Below are 21,150 nucleotides of genomic sequence, written 5' to 3'. Positions count from 1 at the left end.
GTTTGTGTACAGTGTAGCAGGGGCGTAGGAAGCATTCTAGGACTGGTCGGGCCTAACGCGCGCTAAGAGATGTGGTAAAGTCACGTGATTTATCCTATTTAGCGTGCGCTAAAATTGAAAACAGCATGGAGTTCACACAAATTATTATTATTACTACTGTGATTACTGAACCTCATTGGCCTTCCCAAATAGTCGAAGCCTATTTTCTGACTTTGCTACAAACTGGTCATGAATGACATCCAGATCCAAATCACTATCGACATAGTCTTTATGCACATGAAGCACCATTAGATTATTGAATCTTTTCTGAGACATGGTAGTTCTTAGGTAGTTCTTAACACGTCTCAGTGCACTGAAGGATCTCTCCGAGGTGGCGTTGGTAGCTGGCATAACCAAATCAGCTGCATGAGGCGGCATACTTGACTCAATAAGGACCTCTGACCAGATGACAAGCTAGAAGAGTAGCGCCTTAAATCAAATATTGTAACCTTCTCAAGTTTCTCTGTGTTCTTCTGGAAATGCAGACTAAATGTTACCAGCTGCCCTCTCAACTTTTCCTTGTCAAAATCATCGCCGTAGAAGGCACGTACTCGCTCCAGTTGTTCCTCCATTTCAAACTTGTACCTCGCAAGTGCTTCAGTATCATCATCTGCGTGTTTGTACTGCAATGCAGCAGTGATTAAGAGCGACTCTAAAGAGCTATACATTCCATAGCCAGGTTGATCGAATCGTTCCTGGATGCAGTTGATTACGACATCGAGAGTCTCATTGTAGTATTGCAAGTAGTAAGAACGGACTGTTTCATGATGATACCCATCTTCGCCTTCCTCAAATCTTCTAGGCCTCTTTCTCCGACGAGGCAACATGGGTTTTCCAATTTCCAATTCCTCCGCCTTCTTGTTGACATTCAGCCAAAACAACTCATACGACTGATCTGTACGCAAAGACTTCAATGTCTCTAGACTCATTCTAGCAACTTGCTGTCCTTCTGCAGCAGACAAACCTTTATCCTGCAATGCTCTGCTAAGATTGTCGGTATGTCTCAAAACCATGTGACCTAGCATGGTGCCAAATAGATAATCAAATGTGTTCATTTGCGCTTCCACTCCACCAATTCTTGCTTTGGTTTCAGTGTCATGTGCAACTTCAATTGATTCCTGCCAGGTTTCTTGCAAGGCTTGAAAGTTCTCCAAAATGCTTGCAAGTGAGTCAGCTCTAACTGTCCATCTTGTAGGACAAAGGACTCTCATTCCGGTGGCTGTACTTTCTGGCAAGTTTTCTTTCAATCTTAGAAAAATCCCCTCACGACGAGGTGAATACTTCAACAACTTTGTTATTTCGAAAGATACACCTAATGCATCTTTCAGGAGTTTAATCTGCTCCATTGTATCGCAGGCAGCTAAGTTCAATGAATGCCCATAGCAGTGTGTAAACAGTGCCCTTGGATCGATTTCAAGTATTCTCCTGGCTACCCCACTTTTTGCTCCACTCATCGCACTGGCTCCATCATAGCATTGCCCGCGTAATTTATTAAAAATGAAATTAAATCTCTCAAAAACATCCTTTATCGCAGTTGTCAAAGTCTGAGCATCTACGGATGGTACACCATACATTCCCAGGAATTGCTCATGAACATCAAACTCATAGGTAACCATTCTGACAACTACAGTAACTTGTTCTGTGTTGACACAATCTCTTGTTTCGTCAATCATTATACTGAGAAATGGAGATTTGCGAAGATCATTTGCAATAACCCTCAACACATGTGACGACATCAACTCTACTATTTCATTTTGAATGTCAGGGCTCGTATAAGAATTGTCTTTCCTTGTCATCCATGAAGACAAATTGTCATCGTCTTTTGCTTTCAGTCTAAGCAACTGGATAAAGTTTCCATCACTGTCCTCTCCATGGCCTCGTATTGCTAGTCCTTGTCTAGCCAAATATCGTATTGAAGACAAAATATGATAGAAGGCAGCTCTATTTCTCCTCTTAGAGGTAGCATGCTCCTTAGAGAGCAGGTTACCAATATCCTTGGTCGTACTAGGAAGGCTAATTATAATTTCGGTGGCAGCCCTATGACAAGCTGATTTCTCATGATTCTTGAAAGATACTGTAGCATTTTCCAATTTGTAAATCCTCTCCTAATCTGCAGTAGAAAAACTAGTGAAAATAATGGATGTCCAAGCGTAAACTCATGATTTGTGGCAACAATAATTGTGTGTATGTCATGTGTAGACTGTCAGAGTTTACGTCACCAAAAAAGGTACAAAAATTTGCAAAAATAACTGAAATGTAGCATATAATCTCATACCCTATCACTAACAACCTGGTTAAGCGAGGCATGACTTCATGCAAATCTGATCGCGAGGGAGTCTGGTATGAGACTACTGGAAAACAACTTGTACATGTACACAACTTACAAATGAGTCGTCAGCCGTTGGAATGTTGACCTTCTTCATGAAATGGGCTGACAAGCAGGTGTGACAATAGACGGCGTCATTCGTTTCATCGTAGTGGAGAAATGGCCATTTCTCAAACCAAGAAGGTTGGAAGCTTCTCAGTTTCGTTCCGTACGATTGCTTTGGAAACCTGAACGTTGCTGCAGACGGCTGATGCGGATGTGTTGCAATGACAATGTCGTCGTTATCAAAGCCGGACGCGGACGTCTGCCTTGCCATTTTGCTACCTGGGCATGCTCAGTAGATGTCTCGTGACAGACGACTCTGGACATCGAGGCAACATGGATACAATAGAGTCAGGAGTATATACGGAGATAGAAGCTCCTGTTAGAAGTACATATATCAATAAATAATATACTTAATCGCCTATACCTAAACCGGAAGTTTACGGCAATCGTTCGCTTGCTGAAGTCCATATTTCCAAAAGTATGACCTGCCCGACCCGTTCCTGCGCTCCTGATCTGGTGTTGACCTATACAGTTTCTGATCTATACTCTCTTACAAATTCAGTAGTCGTAGTTTGTATAGGGCATACCTCCACAAACCGTGAGTAGCAGTCGACGACCAAAAGGTAACTTTTCGATTAATATTTGAAATTGTCCGCCGCTACTTTTGCCACGGTAAGTGGGAAATGAACTTGATACTAATGGTTCTACTTGGTTGCTGTTAGTGTTGGGCGCAAGCACGACAGTTGTGTACGTAATGGTGTAGTTGTGTACTCATTTCGGGCCACCATCAGATTCCTTTGGTATTTGTCGACATTTGGTGGTACCTTGATATTTCAAAAGTAGTTTCGTTAGGACTTGAGGACCGGCTTTATGTGGCACTACGATTTGTGGTCCGCATATGAGAAGACCGCCCGTGGTTTATCGTATGTTTTCCCTGTTTCGGTAAGTACGGGTTAAGTTTGTCTGGCAGGTCATGTGTCACGGGGCTGCCGCTTTTGCCGTACTCAGCAATAGAATGACAAACGAAGTCTTGCTCTTGGAAAGGCAGACATTCCTTTAGTCGTTCATCTGGAACACATAGGGCATCGGTCACGGCGACCAGGCAGGCATCCACTTCTACTTGAAACTCGTGGTCACGCCTTGTTGCTGTATGAGTTGGCTCGCGCGAGAGTGTATCGGCTTTGACTATCTCTTTTCCAGAGATGCGCCTGAAAGGTAAAATCGTACCTCACTAGCTTCAACCGAAATCGGACTATTCGCGACAGTAGGCTATCCAGGATTTCGTGCACAATAGCGGTACCAGAGGATTGTGGTTGGTTACAAAGGAGAATAGTGAGCCGATAAGGTAGTGATGGAACCGTTAACACCCCCACGTTACTGCTATGTCTTCTTTCTCAATTTGGGAGTATCGTTGTTTGGTGAGTGTCATAGCTCGAGATTGGTAAGCGACAGGGCGCCGTTATCCTGGGAGCTGTTCCCGGCGTATGATGGCTCCAATGCCAAACAAAAATGCATCTACGGAAATCTGTGTCTCAAAGTTGACGTTGAACGGTGCGAGAACTGTGTGACTGGTTAATTCTGCTTTGATTTCTGTAGAGGTTTGTTGCTGTTGTGGTTCCCATAACCAGGCCCGGTCTTTGCTGAGAAGCTGTCGAAGAGGTTGCGACAGTGAAGCGAACCGAGGAGAAAAGCTGCCTATTTGATTAGCCATTCCCAGAAATTGGCTAATTTTCTGGTAATGGTAAGTGCCAAAAATTCTCTCTGGGTCAGGCTCTATTCTATATTTTCCGATCATTTAGCCACAGGTAGCCACAGAAGCGAATTACCTCTTTGTTGAATTGCTGAATTGGCAAGACATTTGTGGTGTTCATCTTGCGTCGCCCCGAATACGATTATATCATCCATGACGCAAATGGTGCCGTCCATTTTCACCAACAGAACCAACATTCCTCTTTGGAAGTGTTCTAGGGCTCATGATATCTTGAATGGTAGACGACTATAGCAGAAACGACCGAAGGGTGTAATGAATGTGGTGAGGTTGCGAGGCTTCGGCCAAGGGAATTTGGTAGAATGCACTGTTGTCATTCAGTTTGGAAATTGTGTTTGCCTCTTGAATTGTTGCTAAGAGGTGTTCCATTTGATGGGAGGATGTGACGCTCCCTGCGAACCCTTTTGTTGAGGCGTGTGAATTCTGTACAGATGCGAATGTTGCAGTCAAGTTAGGGCAAATCACAATGCCAGAGCACTATTTAGTTGGTTCGTCTATGCTTTCTATAATTCCGTCTGACTTTATGCGCTGTAGATCTGCTTATACGCGCGGCATTAGCGGAAGAGGAACTCGACGAAGAGCAGCTAGAGAATAAGGAATTGCGTCTTCCCGTAGCGAAATGTTATGAGCGAGACCTTTGAATTTTTCGAGTCCTAAAAAGAATGACGAGAAAAGACGTGTGGGCTTTCTTGATGACGATGCGGCGTTTGCTGTTGTGATTGACTTGTCTTGATATGCGTAAACCTTGAATGGCTAGTCTACCCAGAAGAAGTGTCTGTAACCCACGTCCAACGTAGATCATGTGGGTCGGCAAAGCATCTGCAACGGTACGCGAAAGTGTGATTTTGATACACTTTGGGACGGGAAGTTGGTTGCGGTCAGGTCCGAGCAGAAAACGGTCAGATATTTGAAGTGCCTATTTCTGAGACAGACTTTGTTGATAGAGTTGCTCTGGGATGGCGATAACGTTGTCCCCTTTGTCTGTTTCATAAGAATTTGTGAGCCTCCGACATCTACGTGTTTGGATCACGCATTACCAGAATTAAGGAAGTTAAGAAAAGCATCATATTGGGCTGTTGTGGACGCTGTGGATACAAAATGTGCGGGTGCGGAACTACGCACAGACGCATAATGGCCTATCTTGCTGCATTGTAAGAATTTTGAGTCTCTGGCGGGGCTTTTGCCACGGGGTGTTCGTCGTATCTGGACCATCGGCAATTTAGCGATAAAGGCATGCTATTTATGGTGGTCGTTTCTCTTCTTTTCTGGAAGGACGTTGGCGTTGTGGCCTTTCCAGTTGGGCATTTCGGTGCACAGCGTCAGCAGAAACAGCAAATGGGTAGGCGTGGCTTGATAACCTTTGACTATTGACTGTTGTGCATTCACTGCTTCACTGTTACGTTCTTTTGCCACTGCTGTAGCAAGCTCCAGATCTGATAGAAGGTGTTATAGTTTAGAAAGATCTGCATTTAGAAGACCGACCACCAAGCGATCTCGTATTTGCTGTTGTTTGAATGTCCCGTATTTACAGAGTTTAGATAGGGTGTGAAGAGCAGTCACGAACGCATGTACGCTTTATGCTGTTTGTTTTTCCTTCTTAATATACCGGGCTCGCTTGTAGATAGGGTTCTTCCGTCGCACGAAATGGTTTTGGAAGCTCTACTTAGCACTTTCGTACATCCCCTTCTCGTCTTCTGATAGCGTGAAGCTTCCCCAAATATCTTCTGCGTCCTGTCCCATAGCATAAATAAGTGTACTGACCTGAATTAGTTCCTCCTTCTTGTCAAGGCCAGACGCAACACGATAACGCTAGAATCGTGTGATCCATGGCGGCCACGCTTTTGGTGTGGCAAAGTCGACCGGTTCGGGAGGTTTTAGAGATGAAAAAGAAGAAGCCATTCCTTCCACTCTTGTCACTATACAGTGAGACTATAAAGAGACCACGCGGTGGGCTGTGTGCCCCATAATAGATCCTGGTCTTATCTAATCACCTCTCCCGTAAATGAGGGCGTCTGAAGTACAGTCAGTCTAATAACACTACATGCACAACCACGACCACTGAAACTACCGGTAGTTCAAGGGGCTCCAAATCCGGCTGTGGTAACATGTTCCTCCTTTTCTCCGTTTGAGTTTGATTGCATCTGCAATCACAGCATATTATATACTGTTTATGATTTTTATAGGTACAGATATGCCTATCGCAGGTTGGAGGTAAAGTTTAGTTTGGTTGTAGAAACAGTCCAAACACGATCATCTTTGTCCGGACGTGCTCGGATAATTCCGCAAACGTTTTCCCGCTCTCACAGATCCTATGCAATGTAACATGATAATACGAATACCAGGACGAGGTAACCTCATTTTGCAGTCTGCTCCTCATCAGAAAACTACTCAAGAAAAGGCCGGAAATTAGCTCATCAAACATTCAAATAGTGTTATTATCTAAGAGACAACCACTTACTATTGCTACATTCAGTAAAATATTGGGTTCTGTCAATTGTAAAATGCAACCGAATTGATCAAAATCATTCTAAACCCTTCCTGAAAAGTCTGTTTTAATTAGGAACTTGCAAATTTTTTATGGTAATTGTATTTGGTCACCTTGATTTGTATAGTCAAATGGGTATGAAAGCCTGTTCCGAAATGTTGTGGGTATTCTTCAAGCGTTTATGATATAACGCGCTGCCGAACAAGATATTTAGATATCGCTAACAAGAGTGATATACAATATATTCTGTACACGTCTACTTTATATAGCGTTCTACTCTTTTTCGGGATATTAAACAAATTTACAGATTGTTCTCGTGCGCACAGTGCAGTACGAGAATGTTTCTTTTTGTGTAAAGTTTATCGAATTACAAAGTAGATAGGCGAAACTACAAACTCTAGCTACCTCTAGCTAGTTATAAAACTGCGTCAAGAAGTGGGACGTATGTCCATAATAGGAATGTCAGTGAGGTACCAAGTATCGTGCTGCTATGTCAGCAACGATGTTTTCTGGAGCTTACTGTCTTGTTTTCCCATACATCTCTCTCTTCTCTTGATCTTGTCTTGGCACTGTGGCAGCATATGTCTGTGGCAGATTTTCATTAGTACCAGTCGTAGCTTTATTCTATTCTAATAAGATTCGATATAGATCGTATACATATATTTGAACGTCGGTTGCACGGTCTTGAAAATTAATTGAATGGTTTACTGTTTGGATCATGACAACGTTTGGAAGCTGGATAGCGCAACGGTACGCTCTCCATTCATCGCTGTGGATAGTTGTATTTGGGAGCACGTGCGTCTATATGATCGGTAGAAGGGTTGCTGCGTTCACACGTTACCACTTTCATGTGTCCAGTGGCAGGGGTCGTTCATGTATCGACAATCCGGAGCACTTAAACTTGATGCCGTGACAGAAGCTCTCGATGATGCTATCGCGACAACAAATGCAACGTAATCGATAAAAATTGTGTGGTGTAATTTTGGACTAATATAGAGATCACAGAGCTTTCTATCGTAATACGCAATTAAGGCACGTATGCATTCACGTCACATACTAGCTAGCGATTCAGGAGACCATACATGCCCTCACCCGATGTACAGGTTAAGAGATGAAATCTTTCCTTTCAATAAGCCTTCCACACTCACACTTGTCGATTTAAAGGCTAAAGACATTTCACAACTCAACCTCAAGGGAGTTGTTATGCTAAAGTTAACAGGATTTAATGCAAACTTTGCTGAGGATGGTCATCAAGCCACGTCGTTCAATTTCCTCAATATTGGCTTGTTTTCATGTCTATCTGTCAACATTTTTACAACCATGTGCAGAAAATTGGTATTACTAATTTTTATAGTGAAAAATTTAACTCTAATCTAGTAAACGCAGCCGTTTTTGTCTGTCACAAATGTCCACATCATTCCATCTACGTTTGAAAAAACCTTCCGTTATGCCACTTTACATCAAACAACACGTGCTGGATTTAAGTTTTTTAAATGTCTTCTTTTGTGACTCGAATCGTCATAGAGTCGCAGCAGCATGTTTTGCAACAGACGCTCTGTATCTGGTTGCTGATAGAGCTGATGGTTTTTATTCAGTATTGGCTTCTCAACTGCATCTGGTTCAACCCTTGCTTATTTCTTTGGTTGACGTGCAGAGAAAACTAAAGCTGAAGTTGTTGGTGAAATAGCGAAAACTGTAAGTAGGCGAAAACCTGGAAATGATAGGAGAAAAAAAATTGGAGATATTTTGAATGCATTGTTGAATTTATAACTTTGGTACTTTGCATTTGTTTCTTGGACATCTTCAGATGTAACCATCGGTTTCTCTAGAAACTTTTGGATATTGATGGCAGATACACAGTGACTGTCTTCTGTGTTCCTTAAAAGATGGCAACGTTGCAGAAATCGAAGTATTTGTTCTGCAGAATTGTCATCATGCAAACGACTTCTTGAATATTGTGAAAATCCATAATACAGTAGCTATATTACGTCGGTCATAGAAATAGTAGCGCACAAAGATAGCTGTTCGAGTCTGACTCTATGTATTTAAAGTAACTCTTAAATAGGTTTTGTGTCGATCTAAACGAAATATGTATGTAATTGATTAAAAAAGTTTTGGTTCCGCTGTCACATTGATAGATGCAGACCTGAGCGGAATACTAGGCAAGGTAAGCTTTTTGATCTCTTTTCACATTTATACATTCTGAACTGAACGGACTACTGGTCAACCTGCAATTTTGCGCAACAATCTGCAGAATTGCTTATTATATTGGAGAACGATATAATCCAAGTTTCTTTAAGTAGTCGTGTGCAGGATGATATATTGTATATTAAACTGATATGTAAAGAGCTTGTTAGATAAGTAGGCTGCGAATTGTATCGTAGAGGATAGAAGAATACACACCTTATTCAGCTAAGGGTGGGTATTGTACCATTGATCCAGTGCAGAAAACGGGATTGGGCGGAAATCTAACCCGCCGTCGGGAAGGAATCGCAGATGGTATGTCGAATAAGTACGTAATTGCCGATCTCTCAAATCTTTTATATTTATAAATACGTCCTTTTAAAACGCCTCGGAGACATCTGAAAGTGTCAAAGCTCCACGGTAAACAGTGCTTGTTCCTCTTGTGCAAAAACGAATGGACAGCTTGAGGAGGCAACCCTTTAGCACCCCACTTAAACCTTGCCATGTGAATGCAGGGCCTTGTAAGGCTGACGCCAGCAAGGTTAAGGGACTGCCTTTAAGCCTTTTTGAACATTATTGAACATTATTGAACATTATTGAACATTATTGAAAACTCAGACGCACAGTAACTGAAGTCGCTTAAACTAGACAAGGAGATCTGAAGACATCATTAGTGATCTTGGTATGAAGAAGGTAAAGAAATCATGAGCGCACCAACCCTTAGTTCAAGCCTGTACTGGGTTACACCAGATAGGCCCAGTGAGATTTGCATTTTCATTAGTAGCATATTGGCAAGAACAATGGTATGTGAAAAAGGAAATAATTGACATGAAACGGTTTGATGGTTGCCATATTGGTGCACTAAAGAGGCCACTTTGATAGAAATGACTCATTTTTTATTTCTTATTCCAAATTTGAAATTTAGAGCAAAATGAAGCAGAGGATACATTTTGCAGCTGGTTTGTTATCTGTAAGCACAATTATTTTTGCTTTTTAAAGTCAGTATAGAAGTTAGTCAAAGTTGAAAGTAGATGTCAACTTTGAAGAAGACAAAACACTATTTGTAACTATTTTGTGACAAAAATTGCGTGCTTGCAAATTTTAAATGATATCAAGGCAATTTTTTGTCTTGATTTATATGTATTGTGTGAATGTTGGGAATGGTTTTTTTATCTACTTGTAATCGTCTTGTAAATTGTCAACGTATTGCTTTTATGACAGTCAACCGTGCATCCCATCTAATTGAAAATTTCAGGTTTACTGTCATATTACTAGCACTGCAGTGGTATCTTAGTACTTATTGTAATCTTGTACCACTGCGAGGTACCATCAAATCTCCCAGTAAGAGAGTGCAACAGAAACATTGTCTATTTACAATACTTTCTTTAGATAAATCTAAATGTTTCATTCCACCTAACATCTAATTTTTGCAGTAATCATAGTTATTCTGTAGTGCTGCGCTTTCAATCTTTTTACTACGGGCAGTATTGATATTGTCTGCAAGTGTTGGAATGTGCTGCAGTACATCTGAATCAGAAGCAAGACTTTCCATTTTAATGCTGATATTGCTTCTCAATTTCTTTGAAGTCTCAGGCAGCTTCTCAGTTGCTCTGAAATTAGATTCGGTTACATTATTGCATGCCGAAGGTCAAGCTATTGGTAAATTCCTGTGATACTTACCATATATATTAGTGCTTCGATTAGTATGTTTGATTTAGTGAGACATCTTCAGCAACACCGTTTTTCGCATGTGTAACGTCTCATACACATGACAAACTTTTCCAAAGCAGATACTAAACGACTGAGAAATTGCACTCATTTTCGGTTCAAACAGGTGTACCGCCAAGCAAAGGAACCCATCACTACCCTAACTAAGTTTCACAAGTGTACTAAACAAATAATAGAAAAGAAACACATCACAATAAGTCTTGCGTTCCAATTTGCTTTAATCAATAAATTACAACTTGCTACCATATCTCTCACAGTCCTTACCTTGGAAAGAGCACAGGTATCCGTCTTCTTGCTAACCAGCAATAATTTAATCTGAAAGAAACATACAGTTACTAAACACGCCCACACAAGACATTTCAATGCTTTATTTCTCCGTTATGGTAAAAGTCTGCATTTACGGTTGCTAGGGGTTGTGTCATGACGTGACAGCTTTCATCTTAGAGATTGTTGATTTTGGTGAGATTTCTTCTTTAAGTTTGTTGGCGATATGTTGCGCCTGCTATTTTGATAGGAGGAACGGGATTTCCAATGTTTTCAAAAGCATTTTATGCATATTTACAAACTCAAGACTTAGACGATGTGTATGTTCTTGCAACATACCAGACGCAGCTGTTGCTGAGACTACTCAGCATGCATTAATAATTTTTTATTTATGAATTGTTTATTGTGTTGTATTACAAGTTGATATCTAGTTAGTGTATGGCTTATTAGATTCGAAGACAGCGCATTTCAAATGAATAATCTGAAACTCATGTAATGGTTTTACAAGATTCTGTTATTACAGCTTTCTCTCCTTACTGACTTACTAAAGAAAATCATGGAGAAGCTGTTCGCACCCTACTTGTGAATAAGATAAGTTTGAGCAGACATTCGAAATTGACACATTAATACTAAGCATGCCAAGACGAGTAAAACGAACGGCTACTCGATTTATCGTGGTATTAAACAGTTTAGGATTATCTACAAGTGATGTAGTGGATTTTTGTTTAGATTTGAAACTATTTAGTAGTGTGGTTGCTGACCTCTGGTCGTCATTGTGGTTGTTGCCAAGACATACTGAAAGTAATTGACACAATTGCATTACTGGACACCCACAATTGTCTGGCATCTCCCCAGACGTGTTGGTTCTGCTGACTGCTTAAAGCAAGGCTATCTAGGAAATGGATCTTCCTCCAATTCATGAGAAACAATATTAGTTTATTTTATCAATAATGCTGACTTCAACAATGGATTTCTGTGCTACAAGAAGACAAAAAGATGTACTTTTAACCATCAATTAGCAAGATCGTGCATATTTGCTGTCATAGCTATTGTCAGCAGATTTTGTACTGTAGAAATTTTTCAGTGGGTCATATTTAGAATCAATTTAATTTCTCACTGTACAGTATGTATTATATATATATAACACAAATAGTGCATATCCGCTCTAAGGACAGAAGCACAGAGAGTCTCAGTCGAAATATCGCAATAATTAGGTAGATAGTTATCAATCGCGAGGTCCAATCTGTTAGTAATCAATCTTGAGTTATACTGCCACAAACGAACAAATAACTATTAATGAAATTGTCTGGAAGCTTGGCTCAGTGATAAGCCAGATGATAGGAGAGACTTCTTTGTGATTCCACCACAAGAGGGTAGAATATGTATGTACACTAACACGAAGTCTAAATACAACCTATTCTCTTTCTTTCACGTTTTCCGTATGCTAATCTCATCTTTCTCGGTGTTTGCAACTGCCCAGCCTTCGCAATGGCTCAATCAGTATGTTTGTCATTCGGCTCAATTTCGGCGCCCGGAAGCCTAAACTAAATTGCTCTCACCATCCTGGTTAATCTTCAGAGCATTCTCCTTCCAAATAACGACTACACAAGACGAAAGTTTACTTGGGGCTATCCAGCGATCTCGTTTGTCTGACCTGTACCGCCCACTTTCGTCTTTGTTCGTGGTTTTTTGGAAACCGAACGAACGTCACACCTTCTTTCACGGTATTATGGCACCCAGTTGCCGCACATCATCTGACCGTTCTAACCGTAGTCCACGCTCTAGTTTTGTGTTGGTGTGCCTCTTACTAGGAATTCTGATTCTACCTTACTAGGAAATGAGGAATGAAGCATTCTATTAAAAATGCAATGATTGCAATAGTTAATTAGTTCCATACGTCCGGCGCCTCTTCGTCATGCAATTAACACCAAATAGGTAGTCGAATGCTAAGACCCTTCAGTGCCTAAGGTGCACTCAATTTAGTGTTGTTATAATGGTGCACGATTCGAACACTCTGTGCGGTGCTCCGGGACGCTTCAATATGAGCACCTTGATAGGGTTTACGGAACACTAGTAATAGATGTCTCACACTACCTCCCTGGACGGTGCTTGCTCACCGCACGATTTGAGTGGCTTTCTGCATGTACAGAACGATGAAAACTGTGCGTAGAGTATTGACTGTAAGTGCAAAGTGAGTGAAACGTGTCGTACCCCTTCCTACAGCATCGGGTGATTTCAAATAGATACCGCATGATGGAAACATATAATTGCCTTAATTAGTCAGCGTGTTTGCTTTAACAGCTTGCTGGACAAGGAAATGATGGTTTACTAGCGATATGAGTAAGTGGAAACGAGATATGAAAAGTGCAAAATCCGGTGTTTAGTTTTGCAATAATGCACGCGTACGCAATGTGGCTAGAATACTTTGAAAGGGAATGGCCGAAAGGTGCACGGATTGGCAACACCCCCACTGACTTCGAGGAAGCAAGACAACAGTTGCAAAGCGTCGCAATGCGTCTAAATAGCCAGACTTGATAGCGCTCTTGGAGAAATCTGGTTGACTTCCGCTTTCATCAAATGGATGAGACTCAACAAATTACATAGCTCTTTGGAAATTGGCATAAATCCATAAGCTTACTTGCAGGCAAAGTTTAGTTGGTGACCGGTAGCCAAAGAGTGGATTGGAAAGGCAGGCACAATTCATATATCTTTGTCAGCAAATGATTTCCAATCAATTGTCAGCCGATGCTACTCAAAATAGCAAACGCCTACGTTCTTCCATAGTGATGGTAAAGTGTCTTGACGGAAAGACCGCCCTCTTTCCAGTCTCTTAGTACTAGGTCTGACGCTGTCTCGACGACGACGTGCTAACATTGTTCATTTGTGACGTCGTGGCAACACCTGTTCTGACGTGGCCAAGTGGAGAACAATATAAGCGATCGAACTCTCACATTGCAGCAAAGCAGTTGCCACTAGATCAGTCGTCGGACCAACGAGATGAAAGAGGCAATCCTTTTTGTTTTCAATTGGGCTCCTGGAAACGGTTACACGTCAGTCAGTATCTTCTGATACTTCTCTTTCATCGTTGTAAAGAGGAATAGATTAATGTTCAAAAGTTTATTTTCATTAATATTTTGATTATAGGCGTATTGTAGCACCAAGAAGAATCATACCAGGCGAGACGTTTGTTGTCTATGTTAACGCTAAAGCGAAGCTGTCCCGGAGTCAACAGGTAGTAGTTGTAAGTCTAAAGGATTCTTTTGGTCGCTCACTTGTCAGTAGTCAACTACGAGTGGTAAACTCAAGTACCGAAATTTGCTATGGTTTGTACGGTTACGCATACTTACTCCCCGTTTATATCTAATTCCATATAGGGTCGTTCAACAAGTTTTTTTTGGAGGTATATCTCTAACGTTTCAGTGTGTCTGGATTTACCAGTAGTTGCGCCAGACGAATTAGTAGCGTCATCGTTACATGTACCGACTGTTCCCTTTGTGACATGCAGTGTCAGTATAGTATCTACTGTAAAGGTCTATTGTGCAACCAAGTTTCCGACTGTTTCGTCGCACTCACTAACTGGCCATTTTTGCATAGTTTGCACATCTAAGCATGTACAACATCAGACGTTTGGCTGAAGTGTCCCCTCATATACCTATGCCGATCACCTAGAGGTTGGTGTGGTTTTCGTGCGACAGGAAAATAACGCTACCTACGTCATTGCTTAAAACTATGCGTTTTTCTTGCGAAATATTTATATTGCCAACAAGCCTAATTAACTGAAGTCTAGGTTATGATTATATTTAAAGATATTTTACGATGCGTTGCGATAATACGTTTACGTAACTGTCGCAGCATGCGAGACAATGCCAATTGACTCGCCTTGTGTCGTGTACGGTCTCGGGGCAAAGTTTAGTATACTAGCCTTCTTTTCGAAACATTTGTAGTCATAACGACAGAGTGTAAGGCAGTGTTGCAGTTCTTGCAGAAAATAACTAACGGATAACCGCAAAACAATAGAATTGGGTCATTTCTTGCATGCAAAATGGCCATCATGCATGTTTAGACTATAATTAATAATTAAAACGTATCCATAGAATATCATCACTCCAATTATGGTTTTTCAGTTGAGCAAATGCCTGGTATTCTAATATTAATTAATTTAATAATTCATTAAGACTGTCACTCATCTGAAATAATTTGTTCAAGATTGCATTTTATAGTTCCAACTGTTTGTATTCATTCTTAGATGCTGTTTTTACATGCAAGGCGTTAGACCATTTTTTACTTTACTAATTTCTATTCTTTTAGATTAATGGAACAAAAAGAGATATGTTTTGAAAATTGCTCAAATATCTACTGCCCGAGAGACGCAATAATCGACGTCAACGTAACTGATGCAACATCTGGAACTACTGTCCATTGCAAGGGACAGAATACAGTCTCCATCGTTAGACAACTATACAAACTTACAATTATTGAAGAAAACGGGGGTTTTCATCCATGACAGATGACAACCGTGAAGGTCTAATGATACATACATACATACATACATATATATATATATATATATATATATATCATCAAATATTCTAATCATTTAAGAGTCATTGATTACGCAGGTTTTATCTTCAACACTTTCAGGAAAACCAAAAGCTGCAAACGTATCGTTAGAAAGTAGGATATATAGACGTGGCAACGGGTTTTGCAAATCAGCAACAATCCGTTCAGTGAAACCTTTATATCAAGCAACTGACAGCAACGGGATAGCAACTGTCTCCGTTTGCATGTCTTGTAATTCATTGGCTGTTGAATTTTATGTAAGAAATGATATGCTGCCATAATATATTAGATTGCAATAGAACTGTGTATGCAGGCATATTCAGTCCAAAAGAAAATGCACGACTATCAGTTTTCTAGAGCAACTACTCGTCGGAGCATTATCTACTCCAGTGGCGAAATTGTACTGTCAAGCAGCAACGAGACAGTGCTAGGATGCCAACAATCTCAGACCGTTACAAAATATATAAAAGTGTTATATTGTCATGTTGTGGTAGGTTGGACAGACAACTAATATTACCTCTTCCTTTTCCAAAGCAATGATTGCAGATTATTACGTAAATGCAACATTTAGTATCCTAACTCATAAAAAATACATTTAGTGCAATCGTTGTTTGCAGGTTGTCCGTGGCGATCAGATTGTCCGACATGGCCTTTGTTTGCCACAACGTGATAGGAATGCTCGCAGCAAACATCAAATTTTATGCAAATCTGGAGGAATTAAAAGAACTTGCTATATATCATTTCTTGTGACGTCAGACATGGCTCCGAAATTCACCGTAATCGTTAGCCAAAAAGCTTTAACTACTGCACGCATTGCATTCGACGTGATTCAAAATAATGAATTTAGGGTCAGATATACATGATTTTAAAGAAGAAGCTGTAATTAGTTGAGATATTTAATTAATTGCTTGGATTGCAGATTTCGCTGCAATTTCAAGAAAAAGAAGTGAAACCAGGCGATAAAGCCAACTTGGTAATTACGGCTCCTCGCATGTCATACGTGGGCGTGATGGCTGTAGATCAAAACGTTCATCGTCATAGCAACAAAAATCAACTTATAACTTCTAAAGTTAGATGATCATTTACTGCTATGGCATATCGGGTGCGGATACAAGATGGAGCACCTTGGGGAGACTGGAGATATTGACTCTCTAGATACCTGAATGCAGTTGTTCTACTTCGCTGGTAGAAGTACCTTAGGTATACGTACTGAAGGCCATCTTCTTGTCTCTGAGGAACCAACCGGGAGAGCTGAATCAAAGGTGAACACCTACGAGTGCAGCCATACCATGACATTGTCTGGTCTGCGAAGAATTATCCAGGACACGTAAATTACTATTCGGGCTCCCCATAGGCAAAGGTGCCTCAGTAGCCGCTTCCGCATATCATGATTAATGTAGTTATTTATTGGTACGGCGTTCATCTTTAGTTGTACGAAGAATTTGGAAACTTTGATGAAAAATCCAAATTGTTACCAATTGACTATTACCTATGTGACTGGTATGGGGATTGGTATTGTTCTTGTAATCAGTGTCGTGAATCTTTTTCACTTATATCAAACGCAACTGGAACATTGCGCGCTATTGGAATTTTACAGCAAAACGTAGGCAAGGATAATTCTCCAAGTAATTATACAACTACCAATGTAAGTAGACAAGATGGAAATAACAATCAAACCTCATTGATTCATTTTCTCTAAAGTTTAATAGCGCAAGTTCCTGTCCACCAAACTGTACCGCATTGCGTTACGAAAAAGTCTACTGTTCTTATGTCAAAGCAAGCAGTCTGTTTTCGGTAAGGCTATTATTGATGTTTGGCATTCAAAGCTATCATGCGCGTATTTGACCGACAGAGCTCGGGACTGCAATTGTTTGACAGCGAAATTGCACCTCCAAAAGCTTGCCCGAAGCCAAGCCCGCCACCGAAAGATGATAATGATTGCTGTTCATGTAAGCACATATAAAGCAGATCATTTGAAAAGGTTTATATATGTGTATGTGTGTGTGTGTGTGTGTGTGTGTGTGTGTGTGTGTGTGTGTGTGTGTGTGTGTGTGTGTGTGTGTGTGTGTGTGTGTGTGTGTGTGTGTGCGTACATTTGTAGTCTGTAAGGCGTATCCAGAATTTGGTGAATATGAAGAATCTAATGAGAGCGAGTATTTTGAAAGTGTCACTGAACTGCCAGCGCAATATGTACCAGAAATTTTGTTCAGTTCATCTGACTCACCAACGCACTCGACTATAACCTGGTTGTGGTTTAATCGCAAAGTTAGGTATTATATTCAACTGTTTTGTCTGCTATTTTTTTGAAGTCATATGCAAGTGTTCTAGAAATAGCACATTCCACGAAGAAGTTACTGTTCCTCATACGATTACATCGTGGTTGGCAAATTCTTTTGCAGTTTCTCCCTCAACGTCCATGTCGATCGCAATTCCACAAGTTTTGCAACTCTCCAAATCATTCATAATTGACATCGACTTACCACATTTCTACTCGGTCCAAAGAGGAGAACTGGTCAAGATCACTCTCACCGTTTACAACTATCTTCCAAATAATTTGACCGTAATCCATATACATACATACATATATATATATATATTCGAATTAAATGCAAAAATTGGCAATGCTTTCAGTTTAGGTTCTTGTGGATATAATTGTGGATGGCAATGACGTCAAAGTACTGCCATAAACTTAGATTGATGTTTCTAGCTTGTCAAAAGCAATCGCTGTAACATCACGGGGACAGACTTCAAAGACCGCGTTCTTAGCATTTACTTTCAAAAGGTTTGTTAGATCAAGTTTGAAATGAAAGACACCTAATGTGACATCTGTTATAGCAGGTTTCACAAAGAACGTGTTGCTTAGACGTAACGCAATTATCGTCAAGTCAATTTTGCAGAGCCAGAGAATCGCCAAGATTGTTTTAGTGCCTTTACACACCCATGGCAGATAATCTACGTATTTCACTAAGTCAAAGCAAAGAACGATTGACTCGATCTTACTGCCTAAGCATAAGTCAGTCTGGTGATTCTGGTTCTGAGATGCAGACAGCGGCTCTCATACATACGTTATACTTTATTATTACTTTACCAGTATCACAGGGAGTTTTTCATCGAGTCATTTATGAATGCAGCGACAACCTTTTCTCTACTGGGGCTGGGATAGCCTAGCGTTGAGGCTACATGGATATCCACTCAAAGCTGAACATAATAAGCGATACACTTAAATTTTCCTAAATTTAGATAAACATATAAAGTTTAAAACGCAATGGTCAGACTACGGCTAGTTAAGCTACACAGAAACCTCAAACAATTACTTTCAATTATTAAACTATAAGGTTAAAATGCACTAATGGAAAAAAGTGTTATTGAAAGAAATATATAAGCTACTTTTATCATTCTCATCATACGCGCAATCATGTGTGTTCTATACTTTCCTATTATATAATGTGCAAGAGCCAACGCAGTGAGTTATTAGAACAATATACGACAAGAGTATTCTTACATGGTGTCAACGTAAACTGCATTAGCAGTTGGCTCATCATTGCTCGTTTCATTGATGTCGTCGTCGTTAGAGTAGACGACGTCGTTAGTAGCCTCGTCTGCTTGATGTATTTTGGAAGAAGCATTTTGTATCTTTGTGCCTGAAATTTCTTTGTCTGGAAGGGGAGGAGCAGGCAATGAAGGCAAATAGATCGGTCCGCGTAAACCAATAGTTTCATAGTCCGAATGAGCTTCACTGTCGTTGTGGCTTTTGTCAAATACGGGATTAACGTGTCCGCTCCGTCGTATATTGCCGGTGTCTTCATTGGTACCCTGTCCATTACGAGTTTGCTGTATACGCAATATCACAATGCGCAGCAATATTGCGCATATTATTGTTGCAGCTAGTGCAGTGGCGCCCGCAGATATTCCCGCCACAGCTACTTGAGAGAGTTGCTTGCTCTTGTCTGGACAAAATACGCAATAAGAAATAATTGATTTAGTCAAATACGGCATACGACCACCTGTGCTAAGACTGGCGATGTCAGAAAGCTTTGTTTGAGTTGGTTTTAGTGTAGATCCCGTCTCTGCGACAAAAACAACAGTTCAATTTAAAAACTTGAAAGACACATGATAAATTATAAAAAGAATGCAAATTGCAATTAATTTTAAATTTATTGGTATTATAAATTGCATAGCTGTAAAACTACCAGAAGAAGACATTACGCATTATTTTAGATCGTTAACAGATAACATATAAACATCTCGTTTTGACAATTTTAGTATTATCAGATCGACTTACCATATACTAATAGTTCGAATATTTTTCGAATCGATCCGATAGCATTTCTTGCTTCACACGTGTACCAACCGGAGTCTGATTTATTGACACTTGCAAACGTCAAAACATGACCAGTAGAATAAGGAAGATTAGTTCGTGTGACTGCCACACCATCCTTCCACCATAAGAAAGAAGGCTCCAGCATAGCTACAGCGTCGCAGGACAAAGTAACATTACGCTCTTCTGCGACTACCAAAGGGTTATCATTCGCATCTAAAGATTCTCTAAATTTGGGAAGATAACCTATACAAAAAATGAATGTTATAATTAAACAATTGTTAAAGCATGGTTAACTAGTTATACCTTGATATCTCTGTAGATGTAAAGAAAAGCCTTCAAACGATTTTATAGAGTCACTGAGAAACACCAAAAAGGAAGATTTCACCAAATTGACATTACGAGGAATATTGTTTCCAGTGTATGCTGCGATCAGCTTAGAATCTGTTGCAGTTTCATTATACAAAAAAAGATAGTCATAGTTTTCTTCCAGGTTGAATGTAGTAAATGATAGAACTGTGGTAAAATTTGGAGGCACGATGACATTCCAACTGCAGTTTATGTAGTTTCCATAATGATCTGGAAATCCGGGTGAGTTTATGCGATACCAAAATGATGAGATGATTCCACCACAAGGATCTAGAATATAAATAGATGTAATCGGACTGTATTAATTTATTAGATACCTTGCATACTTTCACAAGAATATGTATACGTGACAGCACACACACACACACACACACACACACACACACACACACACACACACACACACACACACACACACACACACACACACACACACACGACAATGGCAAATAGATAAGGAGCTGCCTTTAAACGGTAATGCCCCCAGCCAGATAACTGGGTTCATGTGCACTAAGTGAAAGCTATGGGTCGTGCTAAGCAATCTCCTGGAGCCTGGTCAGGTGCTCGCAGGAGCACCGATTGCGACGCCAACTGTGGTGTGGGCACCTGAAGTCCCACCCGGACCCAAGTGGCTGATGGACTTTGTCTCAGTCGGAGGCCTTCGCCTCCATAGTCAAAGACCAGGTACTCATTTATACTCTCAATTCAAGAAAGAGGCAATTGTGTGTGACTCTCTTGCCTTATGAAATTATGCCATAGCTCGCAATCGCTGTGATTTGAACTTAAAAACACGCAAGGTGCCGATGTTTCCATTCTCAAAACGCACTCTAACCAATTGTGCCACAGCACACACACTCCCACAAAGACACACGCACGCACACACACACACACACTCACGTAAGTATGCGCACAGGCAAACACACACGCAATAAATTTATAGTTTGGCAGCAATTTAGCTGTATGAATAGATTGTAATCATAATCATTTGTTTACCTGCGCACGTGTCTCCAAACCACTGCGGAGGACATTTACAAACGTCGCAATTTGGCAAGGCCGTGCCTCCA

The 21,150-nt window shown here is 40.5% G+C and overlaps 1 protein-coding gene across 1 annotated transcript; it reads right to left on the bottom strand.

Annotated features, from left to right (window-relative positions):
* Positions 1–162: 162 nt before the first annotated feature.
* On the bottom strand, positions 163–2,681 carry LOC134181730 (zinc finger MYM-type protein 1-like). The gene is made up of 3 exons (XM_062648999.1): positions 2,424–2,681; positions 443–2,144; positions 163–401 (listed from the first exon to the last, which is right to left on the bottom strand). Exons 1-3 carry the CDS (start codon positions 2,679–2,681, stop codon positions 163–165), a joined length of 2,199 nt encoding a protein of 732 aa, XP_062504983.1.
* Between the last annotated feature and the right edge of the window lie 18,469 nt (positions 2,682–21,150).

The sequence above is a fragment of the Corticium candelabrum genome, chromosome 7 (genome assembly GCF_963422355.1).
Source record: "Corticium candelabrum chromosome 7, ooCorCand1.1, whole genome shotgun sequence".
In the NCBI taxonomy this organism is placed as follows: domain Eukaryota; kingdom Metazoa; phylum Porifera; class Homoscleromorpha; order Homosclerophorida; family Plakinidae; genus Corticium; species Corticium candelabrum.
Note: the sequence above shows the minus strand (reverse complement) of the source record. Positions and strands in the feature narration are given on the sequence as shown.

Bases quoted from the DNA above. Each gene is read 5' to 3' on its own strand.
- LOC134181730 (XM_062648999.1), bottom strand. From the start codon at position 2,681: ATGGCAAGGCAGACGTCCGCGTCCGGCTTTGATAACGACGACATTGTC. The intron at 2,145-2,423 runs GTAAGTTGTGTA...ACTGCAGATTAG, and splicing joins CAACGGCTGACGACTCATTT to GAGAGGATTTACAAATTGGA. The intron at 402-442 runs GTCAGAGGTCCT...CGCCTCATGCAG, and splicing joins CTCTTCTAGCTTGTCATCTG to CTGATTTGGTTATGCCAGCT.